This window comes from Engystomops pustulosus, unplaced genomic scaffold (genome assembly GCF_040894005.1).
Source record: "Engystomops pustulosus unplaced genomic scaffold, aEngPut4.maternal MAT_SCAFFOLD_444, whole genome shotgun sequence".
NCBI classification, from domain to species: Eukaryota; Metazoa; Chordata; class Amphibia; order Anura; family Leptodactylidae; genus Engystomops; species Engystomops pustulosus.
In genome coordinates, this window is record NW_027285323.1 from 1 (window position 1) to 26,127 (window position 26,127).

The following is a 26,127-nucleotide window of genomic DNA, read 5'->3' on the forward strand; positions in this document are numbered from 1 at the left end:
CGGCCGCCCTGGGGCTCCGCCCTCGTCCTGCCGCACACATGTACTGATGGCGTTGTCTTCTCAGGGCCCTCTTCATCCGCCCCTTTATGTTATTACTTGATGAGCCGACCAATCACCTGGACCTGGAGGCGTGTGTGTGGCTGGAGGAGGAGCTCAAGCAGTAAGTATGGCTGCCCTCTGGGGGTCCCCTGGATTGGGGTCTCTCGTCGGCTTCTCATACGTCGCTGTCTTTGCTCGCAGGTTCCGGAGAATCCTGGTCATGGTGTCACATTCTCAGGATTTTCTCAATGGAGTTTGTACAAACATAATCCATCTGCACAACCGTAAGCTGAAGTATTACACGGTGAGTGAGCCCCGCGCCTCGGCTGCCTCATGGCGCGTTCACGTGCTCCGCCAGCGCACAGGGGGCGGGGCTTGGGACCATCGCATATCCATTTCCAGGGAAACGCCCCGCCCTGTGTGCGCTAGCGTAGCATTACCAAAGCGATGCTAGCAGAACGTGTCAACGCGCCATAACAATTTTCCTAAGAAACTTCTAGTTGTAACCCGCAGTCAGTAAGATACGAGGTGTCCGTGCAGATAACGCGCTCGTCTCTCTGTGCAGGGGAATTACGATCAGTACGTGAAGACGCGGCTGGAGCTGGAGGAGAATCAGATGAAGAGGTTCAACTGGGAGCAGGATCAGATAGCACATATGAAGGTGAGTGATGGTAGGGAGCGGGCAGGGGGAGCACATGTGATGGTAGGGAGCGGGGGCAGGGGGAGCACATGTGATGGTAGGGAGCGGGGGCAGGGGGAGCACATGTGATGGTAGGGAGCGGGGGCAGGGGGAGCACATGTGATGGTAGGGAGCGGGCAGGGGGAGCACATGTGATGGTAGGGAGCGGGGGCAGGGGGAGCACATGTGATGGTAGGGAGCGGGGGCAGGGGGAGCACATGTGATGGTAGGGAGCGGGGGCAGGGGGAGCACGTGTGATGGTAGGGAGCGGGGGCAGGGGGAGCACATGTGATGGTAGGGAGCGGGCAGGGGGAGCACATGTGATGGTAGGGAGCGGGCAGGGGGAGCACATGTGATGGTAGGGGGCAGGGGGAGCACATGTGATGGTAGGGGGCAGGGGGAGCACATGTGATGGTAGGGAGCGGGGGCAGGGGGAGCACATGTGATGGTAGGGAGCGGGGGCAGGGGGAGCACATGTGATGGTAGGGAGCGGGGGCAGGGGGAGCACATGTGATGGTAGGCGAGCGGGCAGGGGGAGCACATGTGATGGTAGGGAGCGGGGGCAGGGGGAGCACATGTGATGGTAGGCGAGCGGGCAGGGGGAGCACATGTGATGGTAGGGAGCGGGCAGGGGGAGCACATGTGATGGTAGGGAGCGGGCAGGGGGAGCACATGTGATGGTAGGGGGCAGGGGGAGCACATGTGATGGTAGGGGGCAGGGGGAGCACATGTGATGGTAGGGAGCGGGGCAGGGGGGAGCACATGTGATGTAGGGAGCGGGCAGGGGGAGCACATGTGATGGTAGGGAGCGGGCAGGGGGAGCACATGTGATGGTAGGGAGCGGGCAGGGGGAGCACATGTGATGGTAGGGACGGGGGCAGGGGGAGCACATGTGATGTAGGGGCAGGGGGAGCACATGTGATGGTAGGGAGCGGGGCAGGGGGAGCACATGTGATGGTAGGGAGGGGGCAGGGGGAGCACATGTGATGGTAGGGAGCGGGCAGGGGGAGCACATGTGATGGTAGGGAGCGGGGCAGGGGGAGCACATGTGATGGTAGGAGCGGGCAGGGGGAGCACATGTGATGGTAGGGAGCGGGGCAGGGGGAGCACATGTGATGGTAGGGAGCGGGGGCAGGGGGAGCACATGTGATGGTAGGGAGCGGGGCAGGGGGAGCACATGTGATGGTAGGGAGCGGGGGCAGGGGGAGCACATGTGATGGTAGGGAGCGGGGCAGGGGGAGCACATGTGATGGTAGGGAGCGGGGGCAGGGGGAGCACATGTGATGGTAGGGAGCGGGGGCAGGGGGAGCACATGTGATGGTAGGGAGCGGGGGCAGGGGGAGCACATGTGATGGTAGGGAGCGGGGGCAGGGGGAGCACATGTGATGGTAGGGAGCGGGGGCAGGGGGAGCACATGTGATGGTAGGGAGCGGGGGCAGGGGGAGCACATGTGATGGTAGGGAGCGGGCAGGGGGAGCACATGTGATGGTAGGGAGCGGGGGCAGGGGGAGCACATGTGATGGTAGGGAGCGGGGGCAGGGGGAGCACATGTGATGGTAGGGGGCGGGGGCAGGGGGAGCACATGTGATGGTAGGGAGCGGGGGCAGGGGGAGCACATGTGATGGTAGGGGGCAGGGGCAGGGGGAGCACATGTGATGGTAGGGGGCAGGGGGAGCACATGTGATGGTAGGGGGCGGGGGCAGGGGGAGCACATGTGATGGTAGGGGGCGGGGGCAGGGGGAGCACATGTGATGGTAGGGAGCGGGGGCAGGGGGAGCACATGTGATGGTAGGGGGCAGGGGCAGGGGGAGCACATGTGATGGTAGGGGGCAGGGGGAGCACATGTGATGGTAGGGGGCAGGGGGAGCACATGTGATGGTAGGGGGCGGGGGCAGGGGGAGCACATGTGATGGTAGGGAGCGGGCAGGGGGAGCACATGTGATGGTAGGGAGCGGGCAGGGGGAGCACATGTGATGGTAGGGAGCGGGGGCAGGGGGAGCACATGTGATGGTAGGGAGCGGGGGCAGGGGGAGCACATGTGATGGTAGGGAGCGGGGGCAGGGGGAGCACATGTGATGGTAGGGGGCAGGGGCAGGGGGAGCACATGTGATGGTAGGGGGCAGGGGGAGCACATGTGATGGTAGGGAGCGGGGGCAGGGGGAGCACATGTGATGGTAGGGGGCGGGGGCAGGGGGAGCACATGTGATGGTAGGGAGCGGGGGCAGGGGGAGCACATGTGATGGTAGGGGGCAGGGGCAGGGGGAGCACATGTGATGGTAGGGGGCAGGGGGAGCACATGTGATGGTAGGGGGCGGGGGCAGGGGGAGCACATGTGATGGTAGGGAGCGGGGGCAGGGGGAGCACATGTGATGGTAGGGAGCGGGGGCAGGGGGAGCACATGTGATGGTAGGGGGCAGGGGGAGCACATGTGATGGTAGGGGGCAGGGGGAGCACATGTGATGGTAGGGGGCAGGGGGAGCACATGTGATGGTAGGGGGCAGGGGGAGCACATGTGATGGTAGGGGGCGGGGGCAGGGGGAGCACATGTGATGGTAGGGAGCGGGGGCAGGGGGAGCACATGTGATGGTAGGGAGCGGGGGCAGGGGGAGCACATGTGATGGTAGGGAGCGGGGGCAGGGGGAGCACATGTGATGGTAGGGAGCGGGGGCAGGGGGAGCACATGTGATGGTAGGGAGCGGGGGCAGGGGGAGCACATGTGATGGTAGGGAGCGGGGGCAGGGGGAGCACATGTGATGGTAGGGAGCGGGGGCAGGGGGAGCACATGTGATGGTAGGGAGCGGGGGCAGGGGGAGCACATGTGATGGTAGGGAGCGGGGGCAGGGGGAGCACATGTGATGGTAGGGAGCGGGGGCAGGGGGAGCACATGTGATGGTAGGGAGCGGGGGCAGGGGGAGCACATGTGATGGTAGGGAGCGGGGTATATGTGCCCTCATGAAGTGCCTGCACCTCCTTCCTCCAGAATTACATTGCCCGCTTTGGTCATGGCAGCGCTAAGTTGGCTCGTCAGGCGCAGAGCAAAGAGAAGACGCTCCAGAAGATGATGTCCTCAGGCCTGACAGAACGAGTGGTCTCTGACAAGGTGGGTGGGGGCCTCTGACAAGGTGGGTGGGGGCCTCTGACAAGGTGGGTGGGGGCCTCTGACAAGGTGGGTGGGGGCCTCTGACAAGGTGGGTGGGGGCCTCTGACAAGGTGGGTGGGGGCCTCTGACAAGGTGGGTGGGGGCCTCTGACAAGGTGGGTGGGGGCCTCTGACAAGGTGGGTGGGGGTCTCTGACAAGGTGGGTGGGGGCCTCCTGCGCTCCCTCTCCTGTGCTGTAATACTAGTGACGGCTGACGCACGCCTTGTCTTGTAGACGTTGTCCTTCTGCTTCCCGTCCTGTGGAAAGATCCCTCCTCCGGTCATCATGGTGCAGAACGTCAGCTTCCGCTACACTGCAGACGGGGTAAGGATCTGCAGGCCTAAGCTTCAGCCACGAGAGGCCACGTGTAACCTTCTCTCTCCATTGTACAGCCCCTCATATACAGGAACCTGGAATTTGGCATAGACCTTGATACCAGAGTGGCCCTGGTAGGACCCAATGGAGCTGGGAAGTCCACTCTCCTGAAGCTGCTGACCGGGGAGGTGAGGAGCTGCGCCTGTGTCTGTGCTCTGCTCTCCTCCCACTCAGTGCTGAACCTGTGTCCTGTCTGTAGCTGCTGCCCTCGGACGGGATGATCAGGAAACATTCACATGTGAAGATCGGAAGATACCATCAGCATCTGACGGAACAGCTGGACCTGGACCTGTCCCCCCTCGAATACATGATGAAGTGTTACCCTGAGATCAAGGAGAAGGAGGAGATGAGGAAGATCATCGGGAGGTACGGACTGACCGGAAAGCAGCAGGTGAGTGCCCCCCCCCTCCCCGGGTTAACACGCACGGTCAGCAGAGGAGATGTGGCACACAAGGGTTTGTCCCCTGTAGACCCTCTGACGTTGCCCTCACGTGTTGCTTCCTCCCTGTAGTTAACGCTCTTAAACCTTTGCTGTTCAGGTGAGTCCGATCCGTAATCTGTCCGATGGGCAGAAGTGCCGCGTGTGCTTTGCCTGGCTGGCGTGGCAGAACCCGCACATGCTCTTCTTGGATGAACCTACCAATCACTTGGACATTGAGACCATCGATGCCCTGGCCGATGCCATCAACGACTTTGAAGGGGGGATGATGCTGGTGAGCCATGACTTCCGGCTGATCCAGCAGGTGAGGGGTCACGGGTCTGTCGCTGGAGTCTTGTCTGTGCTTTTCCATCTAGAGCAGCGTGATGGCTTCTTGCTCTTATTTTAGGTGGCTCAGGAGATCTGGGTGTGCGAGAAACAAGCCGTCACCAAGTGGTCAGGAGACATCTTGTCCTACAAACAGCATCTCAAGTCCCGGCTAGGTGACGACGAACCGACACGAAAGGGCAACTGAGCCTCCCCCGCAGATGTGCACCAGGAGCCCGCGCTCTCATCATCCATCAGCAAATTTAGTTTTTCTTGTTATTTTTTAAAAAAAAAATAATTATTTATCTGTAACTGAAAAGACAAAATAAAGACAAACTCAGAAGCCGCGTCTCCTCTGCCGCCGCCAGGCGTCACGCTCCACGGCCGTCCTGCCATTACTCTGGGCTGTGACAAGCATTGGAGCATCACATATGACTGATGCCTGGAGCCCCAGTCCACACCACACTGCTGGCTGGATGGGGATCGCTCCTGGACGCTTCCTCTGGGATTGTTAGACTGAATGAACCAAACCTCCAGGATCTCTTAGCACCGGAGGCTGCTGTGACTGTATGTAGAAGGATCATCGGTTGTTTGATGCCACCGATCACTCCCCATATACTGCAGCACATGCCTGGAGCCTAGGGCAGTGAGGTGGAACCTTTAAGAAGCCAAAACAGCAAAAACTTATTTTTCCAAAACGTCCTCCATGACGGCCCACTTGAGGATGCCCCTTGACTTCTGTAGGGACAGGAAGCAGAGAGGTTAAAAGCCTCCCGCCCGTATCCTCCCGCCAGTGTCTTCCTGTCCCTACAGAGGGCAGGTTAAGAGAGGGCCTCTCTCTCCTCTAAGTGGTGGGGGGGGGGGGGGGGGGCGTTTTTTCCAAACTTACCTGGGGTTACGCCGGCCTATTGCAGGCTGTAGTTCTTCTCCGGATCGGGCCCACGGCTGGATCTCTCCTCCCTGGTCCCTGCTGGTCCGGCTTCCCGTTCTCCTTAGCGGCCGACATCGGGCTCATGCGAGGACGCGCGGGCGCTTGGGGAGGTTCAGTTCACAGGCGTCCTTCGCACTCCGTGACGACTTCTGGCCGCGACCGGAAGTAGGGCCGCAACGTCACGGAACCACCGCTGATCAGCTCCACTGCCACCTGCATGGGGGATGGGCTCCCCGATAAGGTATTTAAACATCCAGTTTTTCGACGTCCGTTTGTGCCTGGTGCCGATAGTGTGCTGTTTGGTTGCCGTCCCAGACTGTTGTTATGGCTGATGAGGTAGACTTGGGCCTACTCCACCCTCCTGGTCACGTAAGTGGTGCTATATGGCATGTTCTTATAGTATCTATGATACATACTAGAACCCCAAGTTAGTTACTTTCCTCACCTTTCCCCCTTAGGATCAAGGGTCTAAGGGGAAAGGCAAAGAGGACAGATCAGAAAGGTCTGAGAAACCCAGCAAGTCCAACCGTGCTATGAAGAGTAGGACCTCTGCTAGGAAGTGTAATATGTGTCTCCAGTTTATGCCCGAATCATACGCAAAACCCATATGCAGACCCTGTATTGACGAATTTATGCAGGGGGAAAAAACATAATTCATGGATGAGTTAAAGTCCTTTATTGAAGATAAGGTTATGGCTTCAGTGGCATCTGCGACACAAAAAGATCCTCCTCCTAAAAAACCTAGATTAGTGGATATCTCTTCTTCTGAGGAAGAAAATTATGATTCTGAGGGTCCGTCCTGTTCCCTAGTGGACACAGAGGAACAAGATTCCCAAGATACCAGTGAAAAATTGGATTCCCGTCACCTATTTCAGGTAGATGATCTGGATAACCTCTTGAAGGCGATCCGGGAAGCGCTAAATATTGAAGAGGAGGTTCCCTGTATGTCTCGGGAGGACAAATTGTTCGGGGGCCTAAGGGCCAAAAAACAACGTGTTTTTCCAGTTAATGATACCTTGAAGGGGTTAATCACGGAAGAACGGAGGGACCCGGAAAGGAAGATCATAACTTCTAAAAGCTTCAAGAAGTGTCTCGTCTTTGATCAAGAAGTCTCTAAGGTTTGGGACTCTTTCCCGAAGGTAGACGTGCAAGTAACGAAGGTGGTCAAAAAAACAGACCTTCCCTTTGAGGACTCCGCATAGCTCAGGGATCCCATGGACCAGAAGTCCAACACTCTTCTCAAAAAAGCCTGGGAGACATCGATGTTTAGTTTAAAATCCAACCTATCTGCTACCTCTGTTGCAAGGACCCTTTATTTCTGGCTGAATTAACTGGAATCACATATTAGAGAAGGTACTCCCAGAGCGACCCTACTGGAAAGCATTCCGCTTTTAAGATCTGCCACTGCCTTCTTGGCAGACGCCTCCGCTGAGGGTGTCCGTTTTGTAGCCAAGGAGGGGGCGTTAACAAACGCAACAAGTAGAGCCTTATGGCTTAAACAGTGGGGTGGTGATATACGCTCTAAGTCTAAGCTCTGCAGCATACCCTTCACAGGCGATTTTGTCTTTAGTCCAGAGTTGGACGCCATTTTAGAGAATTCCTCAGATAAGAAAAAAGGTTTTCCCAAAAACAGAACATCCTCCAAGAGACCTTCATTTCGCCCCTTCAAGAACCCTAAAGATTCCTTTCGGGGGAAAGGTAAACAGGGGTGCTGGAGTTACTCCAATGGAGGCAGAGGCAGGGGGTTTCTGTTCTCCAATCCTCCGGACAACTCTGGGGGAAAGAAGCAGTGACGCCAGAGTAGGGGGGCGTCTCCTAGAGTTCACCTCTCAATGGACTTCTATTACCTCAAACCCCTGGGTCTTGAACATTGTCAGTTCTGGCTACAGAATAGAATTCAGCACCTACCCTCCTTCAAGATTTATTTCCCCCTTATCCTCTACCTCTTCTTCTACCCATTCTCATATTTGGCAGGATGTTTCATCCCTCATCCATTCGGGAGTGGTCGTTCCGGTTCCTCGAGACCAAGAAAAGACGGGCTTCTACTCTCCACTGTTCCTGGTCAAGAAACCCAATGGATCGAATCGGCTGATCATAAATTTAAAATCCCTAAACCGCTTCATCACCTACAGGAGGTTTCACATGGAATCGGTAAGATCCGCTACTTAGCTTATTTACACTGATTACTATATGTGCACGATAGACCTTCGGGACGCCTATTACCACGTTCCAATTCACCACTCTTCTCAAAGGTTCCTCAGATTTTCAGTCCTTTCTCCAGAAAAAAAAATTATGGTGGAGGTCATTGCATTCCTGAGGCTGCAGAATGTGTCTATCGTTCCATATTTAGACTACCTTCTGATTGTGGGGAAAGACAGATCAGATCTCATTACAGCAAGAGATATTACCATGAGGGAACTCTCAGATCTGGGGTGGCTAATCAACACCCAAAAATCAGATCTATCTCCTTCCACTTACAAGAAATTTTTAGGAGTTATGTTGAACTCTACTCTTATGATGTCCTTTCTCCCTCAGGAAAAAGCAGATGGTCTAAGACTTCAAATTCGCTCCTTCAGAAAAAAAACCTCCATTACAATCCGAGAAGCAATGAAGGTTCTTGGTCTCTTTACGGCCTGCCTCCCATCTGGAGCCAGAGCCATTGTCGCACTCTGCAGAGTTGGATCCTCCGTTCTTGGAACCGGAGATCCTTGGGGTTGGACAAAAAGGTCACCATTCCATCCCCGGTAAAAAGAGACCTTCAATGGTGGTTGGAGTTGAAGAATCTGGAAAAAGGGGTTCCTTGGCACTGCCTTCAGTGTCTTACCATCACGACTGATGCAAGCAGTCTGGGCTGGGGAGCAGTCTTCCCCTCGCACTACGCCCAGGGATCTTGGACCCCTTCACTAGCAAAGAATCCATCAAATTATCGGGAACTACGAGCTGTCTGGGAAGCCTTAAGGTCCAATCCCCTGCTTTTAAAGAACCATGTTGGACAACATCACGGCGGTGTCTTACTTTGAGACGACAAGGAGGTACAAGGTCAGTAGCTCTTTCCTCCCTAACTCGCACCATCTTTTCCTGGGCAGAAGAAAACATACTCTCCCTTTCTGCAACTCACCTGAAGGGAGTTCTGAACAAGGAAGCAGACTTCTCTCCCAACGAATGGTGCATCAATCAGGAAATCTTCCGCCAGTTGACAGATCTTTGGGGCATCCCGCGGATCGACCTCTTCGCCACAAGGGAGAACTCAGTCGCAAGGGTCCTCAGAAAGATCCTTATGGACCATACAAGGGTAATACTCATCTGCCCGAACTGGTCAAAGAAGGACTGGTACCCCCTGCGGACATCCCTGGCCATCCAGCAACCGGTGATATTGCCTCCGAGGAAGGATCTTCTGCATCGGGGTCCTATTCTGCTATTCTACATCCAGACCCGGGGAAGCTTCAGCTAGCAGCTTGGATCCTGAGTCCGACTTCTTGAGATCGCAGGGTCTTTCCAGGGCTGTAGTAACCACACTTAAGGCAAGTAGAAAAAAAGTTACTTTTGCCATTTATCACAAAATTTGGAAGAGGTTTGTGTCTTTTTGTGGGGATAATCCTCCATCTCAACTCAGCCCAAATATTTTCCAGATCCTGGACTTTCTGCAGAAGGGCCTGGAATTGGGCCTTTCCACTAGCACCCTGAAGGTGCAGGTCTCGGGCGCTTTTTTTGATTTTCCCCTTGCAGACCACAGGTGGGTCAAGAGATTTATCCTAGCCTCCTCCAGAATCAGACCTCAGATTCTTAGGAGGACTCCTACGTGGGATCTCACCTTAGTCTTAGACGCACTTTACAGACCTCCCTTTGAACCTCTGGATAGTACCAGCATTAAAAATTTAACGCTAAAAACTACTCTACTGATTGCTGTTACTACAGCCAAGAGATTGGGGGAACTTCAGGCTATTTCCATCAGAGAACCCTATATGCGTATTCTTCCTGACCGTATTATTCTTACTCTAGACCCTGGTTTCGTTCCCAAGGTGGTATCAAAATTCCACAGGAGCCAGGAGATCACCCTCCCGTCCTTCTACGAGAATCCCTCTTCTAGTGACGAAGCCTCGTGGCATCTTCTGGATGTAAGATGTGTTGTGTTAGCTTATTTACAGGCTACAGAACCCTGGCGCATTGATCATAACCTGTTTATTCAATTCCAGGGAAAAATAAGGGGAAAAAAGCCTCCAAGGTATCGATAACAAGATGGCTGAAGTTGGCTATTTCTACCTGCTATACGTTGCAATGGAAGGAGGTTCCTACTAATCTAAAGGCTCATTCCACTAGGGATATGTCGGCCTCCTGGGCCGAAAGAAGAGGCGCATCACTCGAGCAGATTTGCAAGGCGGCCACCTGGGCCTCACCATCTACCTTCATAAAACACTAGCGTCTGGACTTGCCAAGTTCTCAAGACCTCTCCTTTGGGAGGAAGGTTCTCCAGGCTGTGGTCCCACCCTAGAGTTTCTACTTATTTGGTAGATCTCCAAGTGGGCCGTCATGGAGGATGTTTTGGAAATGGGGAATTAGTACTCACCGGTAATTCGGTTTCCATCTAGTCCTCCATGACTGCCTGTATATTTTCCCTCCCTATGTTTCCTGTACTGTAAGTGTATGTGAATATTTAACATACAAATAAAATTTTTTCTTTTACCTTCCACCGGTGAAGTTATTTGGTAGACACTGGCGGGAGGATGCGGGTGGGAGGCTTTTAACCTCTCTGCTTCCTGTCCCTACAGAGGACAAGGGGCATCCTCCAAGTGGGCCGTCATGGAGGACTAGATGGAAACCAAATTACTGGTGAGTACTAATTCACCATTTCCATAACGTCCCCCATGACGGCCCACTTGGAGGATGCCCCTTGTCCTCTGTAGGAACAGGAAGCAGAGAGGTTAAAAGCCTCCCACCTGCATCCTCCCCCCAGTGTTCTTCCTGTCCCTACAGGGGTCAGGTCAAGAGAGGGTCTCTCTCCTCCTAAGGGGGTGGGGGCGGGACGTTATTTTTAAAAAGAAAAGAAAAATTTTTCTATGTTTCTCTTACCTGGGGTTCGCTGACTTCGGTCTAGGTTCCCCTCCGGTCGGTCCTCGGTCGGTACGCCTGGTGCGGGCCTTCCCAGGATCATTTTCGGTCCGGCACTCGTCCTCTCCGGCGGCCAGGTGGATCGGGGCGGACGCAGAAATGTACTAAAACTACATTTCCCAGGCATCCCCTGCAGCCAATGACGACTTCCGATCGCGGCCGGAAGTGACGTGGGAGTTGTCTAGTTGCCATCGTTACAGCATGATAGCGTGGAACACCGATGGGGGTCACCTGCAAAGAGGAATGGGCTCCCCATAAAGGTATTTAAACCTCAGAGCGGGTTGTCAGTTGATCTGAGGTCTATGCTCGGAGTGTTTGCTGTCCCAGACAGAAAATGGCTAATGAGGCAGACTTGGGCCTACTCCACCCGCCGGTTCACATGAGAGGTGCTGTATGGCAGGTTCTGTTTTTTTTTTGTGTGTTTGGGAACACCAGGTCATTATTCCTTTGCCTTCCTCCCCCAGGAACAAGGGTATAAGGGGAAAGAAGACAAATCGGGCAAAGCCGAGAAGTCTAGTAGGGAAAAACCTGAGAAGAGTGAAAACCCTGCTAAAAAATGTAATATGTGCCTGCATACTCTACCAGAGGCTTATAAAAAGCCTATTTGTAGAGCCTGTATTGAGGAATTAATGCGGGAAGAAAAGACGTCCTTTATGGATGAACTAAAAACTTTTTCAAAAGGCAGTTTCTTCAGTTGCAGCCGCCACTCAGGGAGCTCCCCCGCAGAAAAAACCGAGAGTTGTATCAGTCTCCTCAGCAGAGGAGGAAGAAGGTTGCATTTCAGACTCCCCATCTTGCTCTATGGTAGAAGATCAGGAACAACAGGATCCCGATCAAGCAACCGATTCCCGTCGTTTGTTCCATAATGATGATCTGGACAACCTCCTAAAAGCTATGTGGGAAACATTGAATTTAGAAGATGAGGTGCCTCCTTTATCCCGTGAAGACGAGCTATTTAGCGGTCTAAAAGCCAAGAAACATTGTGTCTTTCCACTTAATGGGGTTAATTAGTGAAGAATGGAAGGATCCTGAGAGAAAGATCGAGATTTCCAAGAACTTCAGATTTCAAGAAGAATCAAAAGATTGGGACTCATTTCCAAAAGTAGACGTGGAGGTGTCTAAAGTCTTGAAAAAGATGGATCTTCCCTTTGAAGACTCAGCCCAACTCAGGGATCCAATGGATAGAAAATCAGAAGCCTTTTTGAAGAAGACTAATCAATGCTAAGCCTTAAGTCAAATCTAGCTGCCACATCGGTGGAAAGAACACTTCTTGGATTCGTATCCCAATCATGACGAATCCCTGGATTCTGAATATTATGCTATCAGGATACAAGATAGAATTTATGTACCCCCCCCCCCTCCTCAAGTTTTATCCCTCCTTTACCCTCTGCTTCTCTCTCTACCCATTCCCTCATGTGGCAGGAAGCATCTCATCTCGTCCACTTGGGAGTGGTGGTGCCTGTTCCTCGAGAGAAAGAAAGGTCAGGGTTCTACTCCCCTCTGTTCTTAATCAAAAAAACGAATGGATCAAACCGGCTGATCATAAATCTAAAGGGGCTAAACCACTTCACCACATACAGAAGATTTCGCATTGAGTCGGTAAGAACTGCTACCCAGCTAATTCACACAAACTCCTAAATGTGCACATTAGATCTGCAAGATGCATACTATCATGTACCTATTCACCCCTCATCTCAGAGATATCTCAGATTCTCGCTCCTCTCTCCTGGGGGTTCTATTCTACATTTTCAGTTCCGAGCACTTCCGTTTGGTATATCATCAGCCCCGAGAGTTTTTACCAAGATCATGGTGGAGGTGGTAGCCTTCTGAAGGCTACAAAACATATCCATTATTCCCTACCTAGACAGTTTGCTAATTGTAGGGAAGGACAGGCAGAGCCTATCGTCAGCAAGGGAAACTTCCCTGGGAATTCTCTGAGTTGGGATGGTTAATCAATTTGCATAAATCAAATTTAACACCTTCCACTCAAGAAATTTTTGGGGTTATATTGAATTCAACTCATCAAATGTCTTTGCTTCCCCAGGAAAAGATAATCAACATAAAAGACCAGATTTGATCCTTCAGAAGGAAGGACTCCATATCGGTCAGACAAGCGATGAAGATCCTGGGGCTCCTCACAGCGTGCCTTCCTTCAGTCGCCTGGAGTCAGAGTCACACTCGGATTCTTCAGAATTGGATCCTACGCCCCTGGAACAGGAAGTCCTCGGGGCTAGACAAAAAGATCCCCATCCCATCCTTTGTAAAGAGGGACTTGCTGTGGTGGATAGAATCAAGAAACCTGGGAAAAGGGGTATCTTGGCACCACCTCCCAAGTATAACCATTGTAACAGACGCAAGCAGCACGGGATGGGGAGCAGTCTTCCCTTCCCACTACGAGCAGGGATCCTGGACTCCATCCCAAGCAAAGAAAAGTTCAAACTAGAGAGAAATAAGGTCTAATACAGCTCTCCTGGAAAACCATCATATACATATCCTCTCGGACAACATCACGACGGTATCCTATCTAAGGAGACAAGGGGGTACAAGATCTCCGGTCCTATCAAATCTGGCTCACACCATCTTCTCCTGGGTGGAGAAAAACATCCTCTCCATCTCGGCCACCCATCTGAAGGGAACCTTAAACCAAGAGGCAGACTACCTCAGCAGGAGGGAAGTCTTACCCAACGAATGGTGTCTCAACCAAGAGTTATTTCTACATTTAACCAGCATCTGGGGTATTCCCCAAATCTATCTCTTTGCCACAAGAAGAAATCCGAAGTGCCAGCAATTTTATTCTCTGGAGTGCAGCGAGTCCAGGGATCACATGGATGCGTTCAGCCATCCCCGGAAAGGAAGTCTTGTGTACGCCTTTCCCCCTATTCCCTTAATCGCAAGAGTTCTCAAAAAGATCTTGCTCGACCAGGCGAGGGTGATTTTTATCTGCCCGAATTGGCCAAAAAGAAGTTAGTATCCGCTGCTGAGATCCCTGTCCATTCAATAACCACTCATCCTACCAGTTCAGAAGGACCTCCTGAACCAGTGTCCGATATTTCACCCAGATCCAGGGAAACTTCAACTGGCATCCTGGATCCTGAGTCAGAGATCCCAAGGACTCTCCAGAGCTGTAATATCCACACTGAAGGCAAGTAGGAAGAAGGTTACCTTTGCCATATACCACAAAATATGGAAAAGATTTGTGACTTTCTGTGGGGTTAGCCCCCCCCCCCCCCCTCTCAAGCTAATCCAAATATTTTGCAGGTCTAGGACTTCCTACAAAGGGGCCTAGAAATCGGACTATCTACAAGTACCTTGAAGGTGCAGATCTCGGCTCTAAGTGCTTTCTTCGACCATCCTCTGGCAGATCACAAGTGGGTCAAAAGATTTATTTTAGCCGCAACCAGGATCAGACCTCAGATCTTGAAGTGGGTCCCTTCATGGGATCTCTCCCTGGTACTAGATGCTCTCCCCAGGCCTCCCTTTGAGCCTTTGGAGAATATTAGTATAAAAAATGTAACCTTAAAGACTTCTCTCTTAATAGCTGTGACTTCAGCTAGGAGATTGGGGGAACTTTAGGCCATTTCCATTAGAGAACCCTATATGTGCATTCTTCCTGACCGGATAATTCTCACTCTAGATCCGAGTTTCGTTCCAAATTCCACAAGAATCAGGAAATAACCCTTCCATCCTTTTGCAAGAATCCCTCCTCAAGCAAGGAAGCATCGTGGCACTCCCTGGATGTAAGACGCTCAGTCTTGGCTTATTTACAAGCCACAGATCCCTGGCGGAAGGATCATAATCTTTGTTCAGTTTCAGGGGAAGAACAAAGGGGAAAAGGCATCCAAGACTTCGATAGCCAGGGGGTTAAGAATGGCCATAGCCACTTGCTATACAGAACAAGGGAAAGTGGTTCCCCATAACCTGAAAGCTCATTCCACTAGATCCATGTCATCCTCCTGGGCAGAAAGAAGAGGCGCTTCCCTTGAGCAAATTTGCAAGGCCGCTACGTGGGCTTCTCCATCCACCTTTATTAAACATTACCGTCTGGACTTACCCAGCTCCCAGGATCTCTTCAGTCGGAAGGTTCTCCAGGCCGTGGTCCCACCCTAATCTACTTATTTTGTAGATCTCCACGTGGGCCGTCATGGGGGATATTATGGAAATGGTGAATTAGTACTCACTGGTAACTCGGTTTCTATCTATTCTTCCATGACTATATATACTATATGGCCTATATATTTTTCCCTTCCTTTTATTTTGCATGTTTTATAGTCACTTACTATAAGTAACAACAAAAAGTATTTGTGTTGTATCTTCCACCGGTGTAGCTATTTGGTAGACACTGGCGGGAGGATGCGGGTGGGAGGCTTTAAACCTCTCTGCTTCCTGTCCCTACAGAGGTCAAGTGGAATTATGCTTGTGATTCAACCAGAAGGCGCACTCAGAGTGTGATATACAAATAGGTTTATTAAAGGTCGAGAAACACAACGCGTTTCGGGGTTAAAGTTCCCCTTTATCAAGTGTACAAAGACTATAGGACAATGACAGGTGGAGAAGGGAAGTTGGGGATATAAAATATAGTTGGTACTTAGTTGACAAAAGGAGTACAAAAAAATGTGAAATGGAAAAAAAATAATAATAATAAAGTGCATCTAATGTGCCAGTTCACTTTCAGACATTTTTCATAAAAAATTATATAAATGATAAATGAATAAATAAAACAATAAATAATCATCTAGATAGTTTAGAAAAATTGATAAAAGGTGGTATTGACGTTTTACGATAAAAACTGCTACACATGGCCATTCGCGCGCGCGCGGCTACACATGGCCATTCGCGCGCGCGCGCGGCTACACAGGGCCATTCGCGCGCGCGCGCGGCTACACAGGGCCATTCGCGCGCGCGCGCGGCTACACAGGGCCATTCGCGCGCGCGCGGCTACACAGGGCCATTCGCGCGCGCGCGGCTACACAGGGCCATTCGCGCGCGCGCGCGGCTACACAGGGCCATTCACGGGCGCGCGGCTACACGTGGCCATTCACGGGCGCGTCAGACAGGTTTGTCTGATGAGAAATGGAGGCTCTATAGCAGTGATGGGGAACCTTTGAGAGACCGAGTGCCCAAACTACAACCAAGACCCGCTTATTTATCGCAAAGTGCCAACACAGAAATGTAAATTGTGATTTATACTCCCTTCTCTGTCAGAGTTTTCATGGATAGCAGCCCCTGAGGACATCAATAAAGCAGAAAATAGAAGAAATTTGGATGATCATTGCAGCTTCCCTCCAGGGTCCCATAAACAGGAAGACTTGTCGGCTGAAGCAGGAGCTACAATGATAATCCAGATCTTCCAATTCCTCCAGTAGTCCCAAGTAGCTCTGTCACCTTATTATAGCTCTGTGCACAGCAAGTCCTGGGCTGTCTGGGACTGCAGGAAGATACCTGGAGTCATCTCTGGTGAGGGCCTGAGTGCCCACAGCAAGGGCTCCGGGTGCCACCTCCGGCACCCGTGCCATAGGTTAGCCACCATTGCTCTATAGGATGGGTCAGGCTTACGTTTAGGGATGGAGGATGCTTACCAGTGCTGGTGATGTTGTCTGTATCATCCAAAGCAATAATGGACACTATTAGCGCTCTTCCCCGTGCTCTCTTGCCATATTCTATCACTACAGAGGTCAAGGGGCATCCTCCAAGTGGGCCGTCATGGAGGACTAGATGGAAACCGAATTACCGGCGAGTACTTTCGTATTGGCGTCTGGAGGACACAAATTCCATTCAATAGACGGATATTGTGATTATCCCTGGACAGCAAGAACCGAAGGGCAGGAGCTCCAGTGATCCAGCGCCGGTCACTCACCTGTCTGACCAGCTCTGTGCCACAGGTTCCCCAAAAAGTTGTAAAAACCTAAAAGTTAAAATCCCCTTTCCCTAGAACTAATCTAAAGAAAATGCTAAACCTGTCGGGTCTCTTCACGGTCTGATCTATGGTAATATCCACACGATTATTCCCTGTGGTGATTCCGGTACTCGCCCCCAATGTCCAATGAAAACATCAGCTCTTCACACAAAAAAGACCCTGTGCTCCGTGCGCTGAAGTATACTCGATGCGATCACTGGGACGGATCCTCCACGGTCCTGTGTTCTGCTGGAAGAAAATGGGGAAAACCTGAGGAAGCCAAGTCCTCGTCTGATTCCCACAGCAGCTTCTCCCTCACAGGGAAATGTAGCCGATATCTCGGACCCCCAATGTTGTTGCTGGACCAGTCATTTCTGGGGGAATCTGGAATTTTCTGAGACCCAGTTGTGAAAATGTCACCTGGTCATGTGACCTGCGTGGCCTTAGGACTTGTCACCCAACTTACCGGCTCATATTCTCCTCTGGAAGTTAAACATCTCTGAACAACATCTTATTTTCGGCAAAAACTTTGTCCAAGACGACAAGGTGAGAAATGCAGCAGCAGCCGCTCCGTGTACAGCAGAGAATAGGAAACCTCCTTATGGGCTCCCTATAGCTCCGTGTACGGCAGAGAATCGGAAACCTCCTTATGGGCTCCCTATAGCTCCGTGTACGGCAGAGAATCGGAAACCTCCTTATGGGCTCCCTGTAGCTCTGTGTACGGCAGAGAATCGGAAACCTCCTTATGGGCTCCCTGTAGATCCGTGTACGGCAGAGAAGCGGAAACCTCCTTATGGGCTCCCTGTAGCTCCGTGTACGGCAGAGAATAGGAAACCTCCTTATGGGCTCCCTGTAGCTCCGTGTACGGCAGAGAATCGGAAACCTCCTTATGGGCTCCCTGTAGCTCCGTGTACGGCAGAGAATCTGTAACCTCCTTATGGGCTCCCTGTAGCTCCGTGTACAGCAGAGAATCGGAAACCTCCTTATGGGCTCCCTGTAGCTCCGTGTACGGCAGAGAATCGGAAACCTCCTTATGGGCTCCCTATAGCTCCATGTACAGCAGAGAAGTGGAAACCTCCTTATGGGCTCCCTGTAGCTCCGTGTACGGCAGAGAATCGGAAACCTCCTTATGGGCTCCCTGTAGCTCCGTGTACGTCAGAGAATCGGAAACCTCCTTATGGGCTCCCTGTAGCTCCGTGTACGGCAGAGAATCGGAAACCTCCTTATGGGCTCCCTGTAGCTCCGTGTACGGCAGAGAATCTGTAACCTCCTTATGGGCTCCTTGTAGCTCCGTGTACGGCAGAGAATCGGAAACCTCCTTATGGGCTCCCTGTAGCTCCGTGTACGGCAGAGAATCGGAAACCTCCTTATGGGCTCCCTGTAGCTCCGTGTACGGCAGAGAATCGGAAACCTCCTTATGGGCTCCCTGTAGCTCCGTGTACGGCAGAGAATCGGTAACCTCCTTATGGGCTCCCTGTAGCTCCGTGTACGGCAGAGAATCTGTAACCTCCTTATGGGCTCCCTGTAGCTCCGTGTACGGCAGAGAATCTGTAACCTCCTTATGGGCTCCCTGTAGCTCCGTGTACGGCAGAGAATCGGTAACCTCCTTATGGGCTCCCTGTAGCTCCGTGTACGGCAGAGAATCGGTAACCTCCTTATGGGCTCCCTGTAGCTCCGTGTACGGCAGAGAATAGGAAACCTCCTTATGGGCTCCCTGTAGCTCCATGTACGGCAGAGAATCTGTAACCTCCTTATGGGCTCCCTGTAGCTCCGTGTACGGCAGAGAATCGGAAACCTCCTTATGGGCTCCCTGTAGCTCCGTGTACGGCAGAGAATCGGAAACCTCCTTATGGGCTCCCTGTAGCTCCATGTACAGCAGAGAAGTGGAAACCTCCTTATGGGCTCCCTGTAGCTCCGTGTACGGCAGAGAATCTGTAACCTCCTTATAGGCTCCCTGTAGCTCCGTGTACGGCAGAGAATCGGAAACCTCCTTATGGGCTCCCTATAGCTCCATGTACAGCAGAGAAGTGGAAACCTCCTTATGGGCTCCCTGTAGCTCCGTGTACGGCAGAGAATCTGTAACCTCCTTATGGGCTCCCTGTAGCTCCGTGTACGTCAGAGAATCGGAAACCTCCTTATGGGCTCCCTGTAGCTCCGTGTACGGCAGAGAATCGGAAACCTCCTTATGGGCTCCCTGTAGCTCCGTGTACGGCAGAGAATCTGTAACCTCCTTATGGGCTCCTTGTAGCTCCGTGTACGGCAGAGAATCTGTAACCTCCTTATGGGCTCCCTGTAGCTCCGTGTACGGCAGAGAATCTGTAACCTCCTTATGGGCTCCCTGTAGCTCCATGTACGGCAGAGAATCTGTAACCTCCTTATGGGCTCCCTATAGCTCCGTGTACGGCAGAGAATCTGTAACCTCCTTATGGGCTCCCTGTAGCTCCGTGTACGGCAGAGAATCGGAAACCTCCTTATGGGCTCCCTGTAGCTCCGTGTACGGCAGAGAATCGGAAACCTCCTTATGGGCTCCCTGTAGCTCCGCGTACGGCAGAGAATCGGAAACCTCCTTATGGGCTCCCTGTAGCTCCGCGTACGGCAGAGAATCGGAAACCTCCTTATGGGCTCCCTGTAGCTCCGCGTACGGCAGAGAATCGGTAACCTCCTTATGGGCTCCCTGTAGCTCCATGGGGGTCATTTATCTCATCTCTGATGGTTTTGCTGCTCTTTTTGTGACTTCTTTCTGGTTTCTTTCTTCCATGTGCGACGTTTAGCATCTGGGATAGAAGATGAATGCGTCTGATATTAAACCTGCCTGGGCCGAGGATAGAAGTGGACGCAGCCTCGTCCTACAAGGAGCCGTCGCCGCTCCAGGCTCTTAGTTACATTTTGCTCTGATTGTAGGAGACGCTGACCCTTCCCGGTGACCTCGTTATCGGAAACCTCTTGTGTGCAGCCCCCCAGCCCCCATACCAGCAGGCATAGCCCCCGGGGCTCCGGTCCCCACCAGCACCACAGAAGCAGCGCATGAAATACTGCACCATGTGGACAGGTCCTGAATCCTATGAATGCAAAAACGGGGGAAACGTGACATGTAGCAAAAAACTATGAAGCTTTACGGAATACACAAACCAGACAAACTATAAAATCAATTAATAAGACAAGACGCACCCATATACTGGGTGACAACTGGAGCCCGACACCTGATAATGTCAGGACAAAAGAACCAAGCCCCCCACACAAGAACCAAGCCCTCCACAAAAGAACCAAGCCCCCCACACAAGAACCAAGCCCTCCACACAAGAACCAAGCCCTCCACAAAAGAACCAAGCCCTCCACAAAAGAACCAAGCCCTCACACAAGAACCAAGCCCCCCACAGAAGAACCAAGCCCTCCACAAAAGAACCAAGCCCTCCACAAAAGAACCAAGCCCCCCACAGAAGAACCAAGCCCCCCACAGAAGAACCAAGCCCTCCACAAAAGAACCAAGCCCTCCACAAAAGAACCAAGCCCCCCACACAAGAACCAAGCCCCCACACAAGAACCAAGCCCCCCACAAAAGAACCAAGCCCTCCACACAAGAACCAAGCCCTCCACACAAGAACCAAGCCCTCCACACAAGAACCAAGCCCTCCACAAAAGAACCAAGCCCTCCACAAAAGAACCAAGCCCCCCACAAAAGAACCAAGCCCCCACACAAGAGCCAAGCCCCCACACAAGAGCCAAGCCCCCACACAAGAACCAAGCCCCCCAGAGCAGGTCAGGGGCCTGGACTGTACCACATTTATAGCAGGTCAGAGGCATGGACTGTACCACATTTATAGCAGGTCAGGAGCCTGGACTGTACCACATTTATAGCAGGTCAGGAGCCTGGACTGTATCACATTTATAGCAGGTCAGGGGCCTGGACTGTACCACATTTATAGCAGGTCAGGGGCCTGGACTGTACCACATTTATAGCAGGTCAGGGGCCTGGACTGTACCACATTTATAGCAGGTCAGGGGCCTGGACTGTACCACATTTATAGCAGGTCAGGGGCCTGGACTGTACCACATTTATAGCAGGTCAGAGGCATGGACTGTACCACATTTATAGCAGGTCAGGAGCCTGGACTGTACCACATTTATAGCATGTCAGGGGCCTGGACTGTACCACATTTATAGCAGGTCAGGGGCCTGGACTGTACCACATTTATAGCAGGTCAGGGGCCTGGACTGTACCACATTTATAGCAGGTCAGGGGCCTGGACTGTACCACATTTATAGCAGGTCAGGGGCCTGGACTGTACCACATTTATAGCAGGTCAGGGGCCTGAACTGTACCACATTTATAGCAGGTCAGGGGCCTGGACTGTACCACATTTATAGCAGGTCAGGGGCCTGGACTGTACCACATTTATAGCAGGTCAGGGGCCTGGACTGTACCACATTTATAGCAGGTCAGGGGCCTGGACTGTACTACATTTATAGCAGGTCAGGGGCCTGGACTGTACCACATTTACAGCAGGTCAGGGGCCTGGACTGTACCACATTTATAGCAGGTCAGGGGCCTGGACTGTACCACATTTATAGCAGGTCAGGGGCCTGGACTGTACCACATTTAAAGCAGGTCAGGGGCCTGGACTGTACCACATTTATATCAGGTCAGGGGCCTGGACTGTACCACATTTATAGCAGGTCAGGGGCCTGGACTGTACCACATTTATAGCAGGTCAGGGGCCTGGACTGTACCACATTTATAGCAGGTCAGGAGCCTGGACTGTACCACATTTATAGCAGGTCAGGGGCCTGAACTGTACCACATTTATAGCAGGTCAGATGCATGGACTGTACCACATTTATAGCAGGTCAGGGGTCTGGACTGTACCACATTTATAGCAGGTCAGAGGCATGGACTGTACCACATTTATAGCAGGTCAGGGGCCTGGACTGTACCACATTTATAGCAGGTCAGGGGCCTGAACTGTACCACATTTATAGCAGGTCAGATGCATGGACTGTACCACATTTATAGCAGGTCAGGGGCCTGGACTGTACCACATTTATAGCAGGTCAGGGGCCTGAACTGTACCACATTTATAGCAGGTCAGATGCATGGACTGTACCACATTTATAGCAGGTCAGGGGCCTGGACTGTACCACATTTATAGCAGGTCAGGGGCCTGGACTGTACCACATTTATAGCAGGTCAGGGGTCTGGACTGTATCACATTTATAGCAGGTCAGGGGCCTGAACTGTACCACATTTATAGCAGGTCAGATGCATGGACTGTACCACATTTATAGCAGGTCAGGGGTCTGGACTGTACCACATTTATAGCAGGTCAGGGGCCTGGACTGTACCACATTTATAGCAGGTCAGGGGCCTGGACTGTACCACATTTATAGCAGGTCAGGAGCCTGGACTGTACCACATTTATAGCATGTCAGGGGCCTGGACTGTACCACATTTATAGCAGGTCAGGGGCCTGGACTGTACCACATTTATAGCAGGTCAGGAGCCTGGACTGTACCACATTTACAGCAGGTCAGGGGCCTGGACTGTACCACATTTATAGCAGGTCAGGGGCCTGGACTGTACCACATTTATAGCAGGTCAGGGGCCTGGACTGTACCACATTTAAAGCAGGTCAGGGGCCTGGACTGTACCACATTTATATCAGGTCAGGGGCCTGGACTGTACCACATTTATAGCAGGTCAGGGGCCTGGACTGTACCACATTTATAGCAGGTCAGGGGCCTGGACTGTACCACATTTATAGCTGGTCAGGGGCCTGGACTGTACCACATTTATAGCAGGTCAGGGGCCTGGACTGTACCACATTTATAGCAGGTCAGGGGCCTGGACTGTACCACATTTACAGCAGGTCAGGGGCCTGGACTGTACCACATTTATAGCAGGTCAGGGGCCTGGACTGTACCACATTTATAGCAGGTCAGGAGCCTGGACTGTACCACATTTATAGCAGGTCAGGGGCCTGAACTGTACCACATTTATAGCAGGTCAGGGGCCTGGACTGTACCACATTTATAGCAGGTCAGATGCATGGACTGTACCACATTTATAGCAGGTCAGGGGTCTGGACTGTACCACATTTATAGCAGGTCAGGGGCCTGGACTGTACCACATTTATAGCAGGTCAGATGCATGGACTGTACCACATTTATAGCAGGTCAGGGGTCTGGACTGTACCACATTTATAGCAGGTCAGAGGCATGGACTGTACCACATTTATAGCAGGTCAGGGGCCTGGACTGTACCACATTTATAGCAGGTCAGGGGCCTGAACTGTACCACATTTATAGCAGGTCAGATGCATGGACTGTACCACATTTATAGCAGGTCAGGGGCCTGGACTGTACCACATTTATAGCAGGTCAGGGGCCTGGACTGTACCACATTTATAGCAGGTCAGGGGTCTGGACTGTATCACATTTATAGCAGGTCAGGGGCCTGAACTGTACCACATTTATAGCAGGTCAGATGCATGGACTGTACCACATTTATAGCAGGTCAGGGGTCTGGACTGTACCACATTTATAGCAGGTCAGGGGCCTGGACTGTACCACATTTATAGCAGGTCAGGGGCCTGGACTGTACCACATTTATAGCAGGTCAGGAGCCTGGACTGTACCACATTTATAGCATGTCAGGGGCCTGGACTGTACCACATTTATAGCAGGTCAGGGGCCTGGACTGTACCACATTTATAGCAGGTCAGGGGTCTGGACTGTACCACATTTATAGCAGGTCAGGGGCCTGGACTGTACCACAATTATAGCAGGTCAGGGGCCTGGACTGTACCACATTTATAGCAGGTCAGGGGCCTGGACTGTACCACATTTATAGCAGGTCAGGGGCCTGGACTGTACCACATTTATAGCAGGTCAGGGGTCTGGACTGTACCACATTTATAGCAGGTCAGGGGCCTGGACTGTAGCAAATTTATAGCAGGTCAGGGCCTGGACTGTACCACATTTATAGCAGGTCAGGGGCCTGGACTGTACCACATTTATAGCAGGTCAGGGGTCTGGACTGTACCACATTTATAGCAGGTCAGGGGTCTGGACTGTACCACATTTATAGCAGGTCAGGGGCCTGGACTGTATCACATTTATAGCAGGTCAGGAGCCTGGACTGTATCACATTTATAGCAGGTCAGGGGCCTGGACTGTACCACATTTATAGCAGGTCAGGGGTCTGGACTGTACCACATTTATAGCAGGTCAGGGGCCTGGACTGTACCACATTTATAGCAGGTCAGGGGCCTGGACTGTACCACATTTATAGCAGGTCAGGGGCCTGGACTGTACCACATTTATAGCAGGTCAGGGGCCTGGACTGTACCACATTTATAGCAGGTCAGGGGCCTGGACTGTACCACATTTATAGCAGGTCAGGAGCCTGGACTGTACCACATTTATAGCAGGTCAGGAGCCTGGACTGTATCACATTTATAGCAGGTCAGGGGCCTGGACTGTATCACATTTATAGCAGGTCAGGGGTCTGGACTGTACCACATTTATAGCAGGTCAGGGGCCTGGACTGTACCACATTTATAGCAGGTCAGGGGCCTGGACTGTACCACATTTATAGCAGGTCAGGGGCCTGGACTGTACCACATTTATAGCAGGTCAGGGGCCTGGACTGTACCACATTTATAGCAGGTCAGGGGCCTGGACTGTACCACATTTATAGCAGGTCAGGGGCCTGGACTGTACCACATTTATAGCAGGTCAGGGGCCTGGACTGTACCACATTTACAGCAGGTCAGGGGCCTGGACTGTACCACATTTACAGCAGGTCAAGGGCCTTGACTGTACCACATTTATAGCAGGTCAGGGGCCTGGACTGTACCACATTTATAGCAGGTCAGGGCCCTGGACTGTACCACATTTATAGCAGGTCAGGGGCCTGGACTGTACCACATTTATAGCAGGTCAGGGGCCTGGACTGTACCACATTTATAGCAGGTCAGGGGCCTGGACTGTACCACATTTATAGCAGGTCAGGGGCCTGGACTGTACCACATTTATAGCAGGTCAGGAGCCTGGACTGTACCACATTTATAGCAGGTCAGGGGCCTGGACTGTACCACATTTATAGCAGGTCAGGGGCCTGGACTGTACCACATTTATAGCAGGTCAGGGGCCTGGACTGTACCACATTTATAGCAGGTCAGGAGCCTGGACTGTACCACATTTATAGCAGGTCAGGGGTCTGGACTGTACCACATTTATAGCAGGTCAGGGGCCTGGACTGTACCACATTTATAGCAGGTCGGGGGTCTGGACTGTACCACATTTATAGCAGGTCAGGGGCATGGACTGTACCAAATTTATAGCAGGTCAGGGGCCTGGACTGTACCACATTTATAGCAGGTCAGGGGTCTGGACTGTATCACATTTATAGCAGGTCAGGAGCCTGGACTGTACCACATTTATAGCAGGTCAGGGGCCTGGACTGTATCACATTTATAGCAGGTCAGGGGTCTGGACTGTACCACATTTATAGCAGGTCAGGGGCCTGGACTGTACCACATTTATAGCAGGTCGGGGGTCTGGACTGTACCACATTTATAGCAGGTCAGGGGCCTGGACTGTACCAAATTTATAGCAGGTCAGGGGCCTGGACTGTACCAAATTTATAGCAGGTCAGGGGCCTGGACTGTACCACATTTATAGCAGGTCAGGGGTCTGGACTGTATCACATTTATAGCAGGTCAGGGGTCTGGACTGTATCACATTTATAGCAGGTCAGGAGCCTGGACTGTACCACATTTATAGCAGGTCAGGGCCCTGGACTGTACCACATTTATAGCAGGTCATGGCCCTGGACTGTACCACATTTATAGCAGGTCAGGGGCCTGGACTGTACCACATTTATAACAGCTCAGGGTCCTGGACTGTACCACATTTATAGTATATCAGGGCCCTGGACTGTACCACATTTATAGCAGGTCAGGGGCCTGGACTGTACCACATTTATAGCAGGTCAGGGCCCTGGACTGTACCACATTTATAGCAGGTCAGGGGCCTGGACTGTACCACATTTATAACAGCTCAGGGTCCTGGACTGTACCACATTTATAACAGCTCAGGGTCCTGGACTGTACCACATTTATAGTATATCAGGGCCCTGGACTGTACCACATTTATAGCAGGTCAGGGGCCTGGACTGTACCACATTTATAGCAGGTCAGGGCCCTGGACTGTACCACAT

The 26,127-nt window shown here is 52.1% G+C and overlaps 1 protein-coding gene across 1 annotated transcript; it reads left to right on the forward strand.

Moving 5' to 3' along the window:
• Positions 1-33: 33 nt before the first annotated feature.
• ABCF2 (ATP binding cassette subfamily F member 2) lies at positions 34-5,320 on the forward strand. The gene is made up of 9 exons (XM_072132372.1): positions 34-160; positions 241-343; positions 605-700; positions 3,699-3,818; positions 4,092-4,181; positions 4,250-4,360; positions 4,432-4,623; positions 4,772-4,975; positions 5,060-5,320. The coding sequence occupies exons 1-9, from the start codon at positions 87-89 to the stop codon at positions 5,183-5,185; spliced, it is 1,116 nt and encodes a 371-aa protein (XP_071988473.1). The 5' UTR covers positions 34-86; the 3' UTR covers positions 5,186-5,320.
• The last annotated feature ends 20,807 nt before the right edge of the window (positions 5,321-26,127 follow it).

Coding starts and splice junctions, on each gene's coding strand:
- ABCF2 (XM_072132372.1), top strand. CDS start 87: ATGTTATTACTTGATGAGCCGACCAATCACCTGGACCTGGAGGCGTGT. Junction 701..3,698: donor ATCAGATAGCACATATGAAG/GTGAGTGATGGT, acceptor TCCTTCCTCCAG/AATTACATTGCCCGCTTTGG. Junction 4,624..4,771: donor GACTGACCGGAAAGCAGCAG/GTGAGTGCCCCC, acceptor TTTGCTGTTCAG/GTGAGTCCGATCCGTAATCT.